The sequence below is a fragment of the Pundamilia nyererei genome, unplaced genomic scaffold (assembly GCF_000239375.1).
Source record: "Pundamilia nyererei isolate P.nyererei 1_Seehausen unplaced genomic scaffold, PunNye1.0 scaffold00176, whole genome shotgun sequence".
NCBI lineage: Eukaryota > Metazoa > Chordata > Actinopteri > Cichliformes > Cichlidae > Pundamilia > Pundamilia nyererei.
Window position 1 is genome coordinate 252,094 of NW_005187577.1, and position 9,291 is coordinate 261,384.

Consider the following 9,291-nt stretch of genomic DNA (forward strand, 5'->3'; position numbering starts at 1 on the left):
ACCCAGGCATCCTAACAACCGTCTCTTCTCCCCTTTGGCTTTCTTTCTCTCCCTCTCTTTCTTTCATTCTCTCTCCCTGTCCTGTCCGTCCCGTTTGTAGCAACTGTAAATAAAATAAATTCATAATTATAATAAAGGTCAATCAAATGGACCAATATGGCAAGGCCATGATGATCCACTTGGTAAAATAAAAATAAATAAATAAATGAATAAAAAAATGTCCAACTTAATAAAAATAATCTTTATAGTCCATTATTTCTTGATGAACTCCCTTTCATAACAGCTATAAATTTTATAACTCATCCATTTGGATACTGATGAGACTTAAAGTTAGGCGCATAGCCACTCTGACTACTAGATGTGCTGACACAGGCAGCTGTCTGCTAGACCTCAGTTTGAGTTATCGAACTGAACCCACTGCTTTGACTTGCCTGCGTTTGCAGATCTAGTATTTTTTACAGCATCGTAATTAAATGATCGGACAAGATATATGGCCCATTGTTGTGAAACATAGTTCATCCAAGAAGCTTATATTTTGGTTTTGGTGACTTTTGAAACTGTAACGTTTGATTAATTGGATACCGGATATTTTATATACAGTCTATACTGTTAATGAGTGCAAAGGTGAAGAGACTGACTGAAAAACTGTACTGTAACAATGTTGCTGTGCTCTCTCACACACATTGCCACTAAAGGACACCTTGGAAGTAACTGAGACACACAAGCAGTTTTGAAAAATCAGCATTTTTTTCCACCTCTGGAATGAGAACGCTCTGACCTATGACGAGACAGTCAGAAGTGTCGGCATTGCACCTGCCACAGCCAGCAGTAACTACTGTCCACGATGGCTTAAACAATGGGAGATCAGGTCAAAAGAAATATAAGCTGCAGCTTGATGCAGCGCTTTGTGTATAAAATGTAACTACAGCCATCAATGTAACATGCAGGTTGAAATATTCTTCATGAATGAACGTAAAAACTCTGTGAAACAGAGATGCACAAATTACTGAATGTGAAAATGTGAGAGACAAAATTTGCCAAAAAGCGTCAGTCACCACACCAAGACAGGCCTGTCAAATACTATTGTCTCTCCCTGTGTGAGACACTCGTGGTGTCACTCAGGCCACAAAGGAAACGGCTCTATCCTGTCACTGCCTCTTCTCCCATTTTTGAATACAACGAGTTGTTGCTTGTAGATTTGTCAAAGTGCAGTTTTACAAACTCTAACCACAGAAGTATAGATGTGTGTGCCACTTTCACTGTGCAGTATTACGCTCACACATCCATATTGATAAATATGTAGCTAGCAGTAGGATTTCAGTTGTATAACATCACTGTGGTGTATCTGCTCCCTGTCAGTGCTCCTCCTCAAATGTCTACATATGCCCTCTGTACACTTATCTCACTTGGGTTTATTTATAGTCGTATACACTGCACTGCTAATCTCATGACTATTAGCTGATAGGAATGGAGTTAATGATTACACCCTAGCCTCATATTATTATTTTTTAATAGTAACTAGTAAGATTAGAATGAGTGAAAATGGTTGCTTTAGGTTTTCTTTATAACATCACGACGGCTATGGAGATATACAGAGTTGTGGTGGTGACACATCAATTATTTTAATACACTGAGGCTAAATGAGTGGTGCTGCCCTGTGATTACTTTATGAAGGTCTTGTTTGTCACCTCTGTATAAATGTCCCAGAGGCCCGCATATTATCTCCATGAGGACAAGATAAAAAAGTTGCTAAGCAACTGGTACCTGGCAACGTGTTTCTTGCCCAGAGGATGCAGAAATTCACTGATGAATCTCCTAATTGCTCATGTCCTCATAGATCAAATAATCTCTTTCATCATGTTTTTACTGTAATAACTACTCGAAAAATTGAAGGACTTTATTTCACAATACAAAGAACTGGAATTCAAAATTCCAAACAAATGAAATATTGTCTTATATGGAATTAGATCACGGAATATGAACTGTCATGGTCATTTGACCCAGCGTTGTGAGTTTTCCTGTATTATGATCTATGTATAAGTTCTCCTTGCTAGTCTTCAGTTTATTTCCATAGTGCCAGGTTATCCTGTTTTGAGTTTCTTATGGGTCCCGTTTAGTTCCTTGATCATTTAGTAATTTCCCCTTGTGTCTTTGCCCTCTGTGCGTCTGTGTTTATGTGTTTGCATGAGTTCTTGTGCCTTGTTTCCCCTCCTTGTGGTTTATTCCATGTTTATCCATGTTTCTCTCTCTCTCCCTTGTGCTCCTTCGCATTCCCTCGCTCCCTCTGGTCTGCCTCTCCTCCACTCCTGTGTCATGTTCCCCAGTTTCCTGTTTTATTGTGAAGGTCTTGTGTTTCCGTGTTCCACGTATCTTGTTTTGCTTCCCCTGTGGCGTCATGTTAATTTGTGTCAGCTGTATTCCCCGTGTTTCCTCACTTCCCTCGTTATCCTTCTGCGTATTTATGTCAGCGTCTCCCTCATAGTTGTGTGCATTTCTCCGTGTATTTAGTGCTTCCAGTATAGTTCATGTCATTTTCCCAGTTTTGGTTTTGCTTTTTCCGTCCTCAGCAATAAAGCTGTATTTTGTGCATACAATAAAGTAACATTTTTTTAAATCTGAAATGTATTTATCTTAAACTGTTTCTTTATTCTTTTATTTCTGTATAAAATAAGCCTGTTTTTGCTCATGTCATTTTAGAAACAAGACACAACTGGCTAAAAAATGAATCCAAACTGGATTTTCTAAAACTGCAGTTCCAAAAGCAAAAAGATTTCCATGTAGAAATGCTCAACTTCACAACATTGAAAAACATGTTTACAGGAGTCTGTCTTTCAGTTCTGTTGCTTTACCAAACTATCTACTGTTAGATGATTAGCTCTTCACTATTTTGTCCAAATATGCAAATGTGTTTTTTTCTGGTCACTCCAAAACCCAGCATGCATCAGCTGTACCTCAGGCAAATGAAAGAAAGAAAACAAAATGTAACTCTGAAATCTGAGCTTTTGGCTCACACAGATTAAGTTCATCTTATTTTTTAAAACGTTGGCAACTGTCTGACATAGTAGAATGACATTTGACAGAAACAGGAAGAAAGGATAATGTGGCTCTTTAAAACATGCAATGTTATCTTTCTCTCAGTTTACTTACCACTCCAATAGAGAAGTAGTTGTTGACGATGCTGTAGGGAACAGGATCTCCCTTCTCCTCCTTGTCGTCAGGGATGATGTCTATATTCCAGCGGTCCAACACCACCTCAGTGCTATGCTCAATGTCCCGAAGGACCTTCACCAAGCTACCACCCTCATAACCTGCCGAGAACAACCAGAGAATTCAATTTACTTCAATTCAGTGTTATTTATATCAAATCACAACAACAGTTGGCTGGAGGTGCTTTATTATATGTTAAAGTAGAGACCTACAATATTAGAAAGAAACCCCAATAATGACACAACCACCTATGAGCAAGCACTTAGCAGCGGGGAGGAAAAAACGCTTTTTAACAGGAAGAGGCCTGGTTCTTATATCGAGCTTTTCTACTCTACTGGAGCATTCAAAGCACTTTATACAACATGCCATATTTACCATTTTACTCCAGCACTTTTTTCTATGCTTTTCTTAAATAAGTGCTTTCTATCTTACATTCAGATGCATTTATACTCCAATGGATGCATCAGAGAGCAACTTGGGGATATTTATAGTGCAGACTGGAGCAACCAGGGTTCAAATCATCAACCTTCTGATTAGCAGATAACCAGCTCTACCTCCTGAGCTGCAGCCACTTTTATCCCGCTAAACAGTATAAAGCTAGAAACTTGGAATCAATCAGGAATCACATGAAAAAAATCAATCAATCAGTCAAGCATAGCGTGAGCAAAATCTGGCAGAGAAAAGTCGTTCTCTATATTTCATCATTTTTAATCATAATCTCCACATGTAACAGGCGAATTACACTATACGAGCTCAAATATGGAACACAATGAAACTGATTAAGCTGCCTTTCCAAAGAAACTACCCTCCTTGCTTCAAACCCAGAATGAAGCCCAGACCTGACAGCCCTCCGGGAAGCCCTCTGGATTTGCTCCATAGCTGACAGCCTGCTTTAACAGCCAGGCATAGTAATAAGAAGCAGATGTTTGTTCCAAAGGTGTCACAAGGGCATGAGGCTTTAATGAGTGCCATCACACTGGGAGAATCATGTGTGTGAAATATGAGAGTATTTTGCATATGCATATGTTCTCACATTTGTACTCTTGAGAAATAAAAGAAAATTCATGGGGAACAGTTGTCTTTTTACATGAACAATTAGCTACTTTTTAGCTGTATTTATTTATTCATTTTGTGGTGTTTGCACAGGTACTCACACAAATACACACATCGTCTGCACAAATTGATACATGTTTTTGTCATTATGCCATCTGTGCACAACCTTAGAAGACTGCAAGCCTGTACTTGACTGTTAGCATATATGAATACTTGGAAATTAACCTTAAGCACAAAGTGCAACCAAGATTGATGCAATAGTTTTGCTGGTATTTATTAAAATCAGGCTGTATTGGATAAAAGGATTTTTTTCCCCTGATAATGGCATAAGGGAAGTTATTACAGTCTATCCTGAAGGTTGAACGAAAGCGTTACAAAGAGTAACTCATGAAACCATCCAGAGACACTAATGGTATGTCAGTGCTGAGTTACCTGACATAATGAAAGACAATCACGTACAATACATCCTGATATTTGTGTAAATGATTACAAAAATCCACTGACACCAATAGAGGAAATTAAGTGTTCATGTGTTCACTGCATTATGTTTTAATTTTAAAGTAAAATTTGCTTTATCTTTCACCAATGTCCTCCATTTTCGCCCTGCGTTCCATCTTCACTGCAATTCACGTAAGTTCCTTTCACATTATCATTATTATTATTATTAGCACTAACTTTCACAAATACAATCAGTGTAAGAATTAATGCATAATGTGTTTCTATTCCAGTACTTGCCAAATGGTAAATGATCAAGTCAGTCATGTCTCATGGGTTAAGAGAAAAGCTTTGCTCGGCAAATATCTCTACCAACTTTTATGACAGTCCTTCAAATTATTGTCAAGATATTCCACAAAAACCCAGTAATTAAACTAAAATTCAACAAGGCCTAAATCTTTGGGATTCATGCCCTAGAGATCATGAATTAGATTGAGTGGTGATACATCTCAAAGCTGTTCGATAGATTTTTTTTGTTAGTTGATGAACATCTGACTAAAACAGACTGCAGAGCCATGAATCAAAACTGGCTGCTCACCTTCACATACAAATCAGACTAGATTCATTTTCCCTCTCAGGTAAATGATCATCAAGCTAATTGGCTGCAGCTAATATTTCAGAGTTTATCTCTGATGATCAGTTCAACAGCCCAAAGCCACCCAGACCTGGCAGCTTATTGACAAAATATCTTTCAAGTGCTCTGCTGGTCCTCGCAGCAACAATCGAGCAGTTATAACCAGCCAGTGTAATTACTGGTCCCAAGTACTACGAGAAATCAATGGTTGGCAAAGGACTTACAGCGTGTGCAAGTGATTTGCATATTAAGTTTTTAATTTGACACATAAAAGTCCCCTGTTTCTCTTCCCATCTTTCATTTCCCAGAAATGTGCAGAGACACATGGCTACCTTTTGTATTTGAGAAGTGAGTCATTCTTTAAATTAACTGTTTAAACGTGCTCTATTATGTTCAATTCAAAAATGAGTATCTAAATACAGAAGACAGGAGGCATGTAAGGCAGACAGAGGTGAAAAATGAAGCTGATATGAGAAGAACAAAAGAGAGCAGGCGGGAATGTCCAGGAGAAAGTAATTCAGCAACCAGAGGGAGACAACAGTGATTGGTATAAACACACAGAGTTTTAGGAAAGAACACTGAAAAGCAAACAGGCAATCAGGCTGAAGCGTAGCTATAGAAAGTGACAGCGGACTTGGTAATGTGAAACTAATCGGGACAGAACAGAGACTCACAAAGGCAGAAAAAAAGTGAAAGCTGTCCTCTGTGGCTCCCTCTTTATAGCCAATTTCTCCTTACTGCTTAGCTGTACAGCTCCAATATTGATGCTTTTTCCCAGTGATATCAGAAGTCTTTTTTGACTGTGGAAGGCAGCTTTAGTAAGCAGAAACACAGATATTCCTCTGAAGAGTTGGTGAACACCAAAAAAACTGAATTAAAGAGGACTTAAAGTCATCAGGTGACCACAAACACAAATGATTATGAATAAGTATGGTGCTACATTAACTCCATTAACTAACAGGCTCACAAAATCTTATCAGCTTGTTTCTCTTTGCCACAAAGTTTCCAAAAAGATCAGCTATGGCATCAGTTCTTGCAGGCTTTATAGATGCCTATGCAGCTATGTAAAGAAAATACAGAAAGATGCTGGAATGAGCTCCTCACCTCCTCCCCAGCGTAAGCAGCGAGCCAGGTCATTCCCTGTGCCCAAAGGAAGAATGGCCACCGGAGGGTGCCTGGCAAAGTTGGCCTTATCTGCAAGGGCACAGACAAGCAGATCGATCTCGTGCTATGGATGTGGAAATGTTCTTGAAACAGATTTTTATGACAATATATGAACGAGAATTCTAACTGAATTTATTACTGATAAATTACTGCTAAACCTACATTTGTACTCAGCTAGAATAAAGTAGAGAGTAATAATTCCTCACAGTGGAAAAAACTATGCATGATTGCAGGAACTGTGGAACTTCAGAGCTGGTCTTTAAACAGATGTTTACAATTCATTTTTCAACTAAAATATTTAATGTTCACCTTTATTTTTCTGCTCTTTCAGCCACATTTCATCTTTACTTTTATTAATAACAGAAAATATATGTGGACTGGTGCTCTACAATATGTTTCATCCACCAAATCACATTCACACGGTGCTTTTATCTATGCTAAAGCACATTCTAACATTCACATACACTCTAGGTAACTCAGGGTTCAGTATATTGGTCAAAGATGCTTCGACATGTGTTCTGACCTACAGCTGCCTTTAAAACAATAAAATCTGGTTAAGAATGCAGATAAACTCCTATCAAAGCAAAGTATTAGTTAGATTCTAACTTTTTCATAAGTTAGAATCTAATTACCTATACAGTCGAGGATCCAGCCCACTGTGCCATCACCTCCACAAGCAAGAACCCGGAAATCAGGGACATCATGGAAAAAGTTGAGCCTAGAAAGACAATAGATCCAGGAATCATCACACATGATCTTCTGACATTTTAGTGCTGCTATCCATTCTCACATACAGCAGAAAATGATCAATTTCAGAAGTGTCTGCAGCACTAGAAATGGTATGTGTTTAAGACGGGAGAGCTGCCTGGGTAGAGAGTTCACGGGGCAGCACACAAGACAACCACAAGCCAGCGGGCATAGACCACAGACTGCACTGTTCACATCTTAAAGCAATCAGACATCCCACAGACTTTGTGTTCTGACCTGTACCTCTGTCAGGGACGTTACAGAAACATTTAAGGGTTCAGTACATGTGTGAAAACATCTTCACATATACAGAAAACAGGTGTTTTGTTTGTAGAACACTTTTATACACAGAGTCCCTGAATCCTAATGTCAGTGTGTACTAAGAATTCTGTGAGGCCAAATTTATTAGTTGCATTTTGCAGCAGCTGACAGGGATTTCTAAGCTTGTGATGGTTTAATGAACAGGGGCGCTCCTGGGCAGAGAGGACACAGAGGAAGGTAGAGAGAGAAAGAGTAATCAGTGTGCGCCCTCTCCAGCTGTGCTTACTTCACTCCTTTCCCTGGAAACCACAGTCACACAGTGGTCGCAGAGTGCATGCCCTTCAAAGGGACCTTTAATGTGTGTTGGAACAAAGGTGTCGACAAAAGCTTTCATCTCTCTCTATCATGAGACAGCTGCCCGGTGACCACCTGGTCCTGCACACTGATCTCCCATAGACCCTTTAAACCAGTTCTACATTTTCACTTGAACATAATACAAGCAGGTGATAAATTAAAAGAAAAATCGACATATAGTGTCTCAGTAAGGTCTTGGGCCACCACATGATTTTTCAAGTCTCCCAAACTCTGCTGGAGGAGTGAACGCTATTTTTCCAAAACATATTAACTATTTTGGTGTTTCACTGATTATGGTGGAAGGGCTGTCCGTCCAAAATGTCAAGTTAACCTGAGATCAAAATATTAGGAAAGCCATAAGCCATTCTGATTCTGATAACATATGAGTGATATCACTTTTGTCCTTATTCAGGTCCTTATCAGGATCAAAATTCTTCATAATAAGATGCATTAATATGTGAATTCCAGATGCCCCGACCAGTTTGTCAAAGATACAACGATACATGTTTTGCAGATAGTATAGAAAACTCTCCAGCTATGCAGTGTTACAGAAGAAACACCTGACTATTTACAGGCAGTATTGACAATGAAATGCTTACCCCACAGTATTGTCACGTTCTTCATTTTATTGCCAAAGAATCCCGTGAAAAGTTCTGTTCATTTATTTTGTGCCAAATCACAACAACGGTTGTCTCAAGGTGCTTTATATTTTAAGGTAAAAACCATACAGACAAAGAAAACTGAGAAAGCCCCAACAATCTTATGACCCCTTGTGAGCAAGTGCTTTGGTGACAGTCGGAGGGAAAAACTCCCTTTTAACAGGAAGAAACCCATTTTCTGCTACTGGTTTTAAGCCTAATCTTAAAAGTAGAGATCGTGTCTGTCTGCTGAATCCAAACTGGGAGCTGGTTCCACAGAAGAGGGGCATGGAAGCTAAAAAGCTCTGCCTCCCATTCTACTTTTAAATACTCTAGGAACAACAAGTAAGCCTGCAGTGCGAGAGCGAAGTGCTCTAACAGGGTGATATGATACTATAAGGTCATTAAGATAAGATGGGGACTGATTATTTAAGACCTTGTATTTAATGAGAAGAACTTTAAATTCAATTCTGGATTTAACAGAAGAACAATAAAGAGAAGCCAATACAGGAGAAATCTGCTCTCTCTTTCTAGTCCCTGTCAGCACTCTTGCAGCAGAATTTTGGATTAACTGAAGGCTTTTCAGGGAATTTTAGGACATCCTAATAACAATGAATTACAGTAGCCCAGCCTAGAAGTAATGAATGCATGAACTCTTTTTTTCAGCCTCGCTCTGAGACAGGATGTTTCTAATTTTAGAGATATTGTGCAAATGGAAGAAAGCAGTTTTACATATTTGTTTAATATGTGCATTGAAGGACATGTCCTGGTCAAAAATGACTCCAAGGTTCCTCACAG

The 9,291-nt window shown here is 38.9% G+C and overlaps 1 protein-coding gene across 3 annotated transcripts in view; it reads right to left on the bottom strand.

Annotated features, from left to right (window-relative positions):
• The window catches only part of dgkg (diacylglycerol kinase, gamma), a 157,006-nt gene that overhangs the window by 69,587 nt on the left and 78,128 nt on the right, over positions 1–9,291 (bottom strand). For all 3 annotated transcript variants that reach the window (XM_005746255.2, XM_005746256.2, XM_005746254.2), the window contains 3 exons: positions 7,126–7,211; positions 6,434–6,523; positions 3,148–3,308 (listed from right to left, as the gene is read on the bottom strand). In XM_005746255.2, coding sequence (XP_005746312.1) covers positions 3,148–3,308; positions 6,434–6,523; positions 7,126–7,211 — 337 coding nt within the window. The remainder of the gene's footprint in view (positions 1–3,147; positions 3,309–6,433; positions 6,524–7,125; positions 7,212–9,291) is intronic.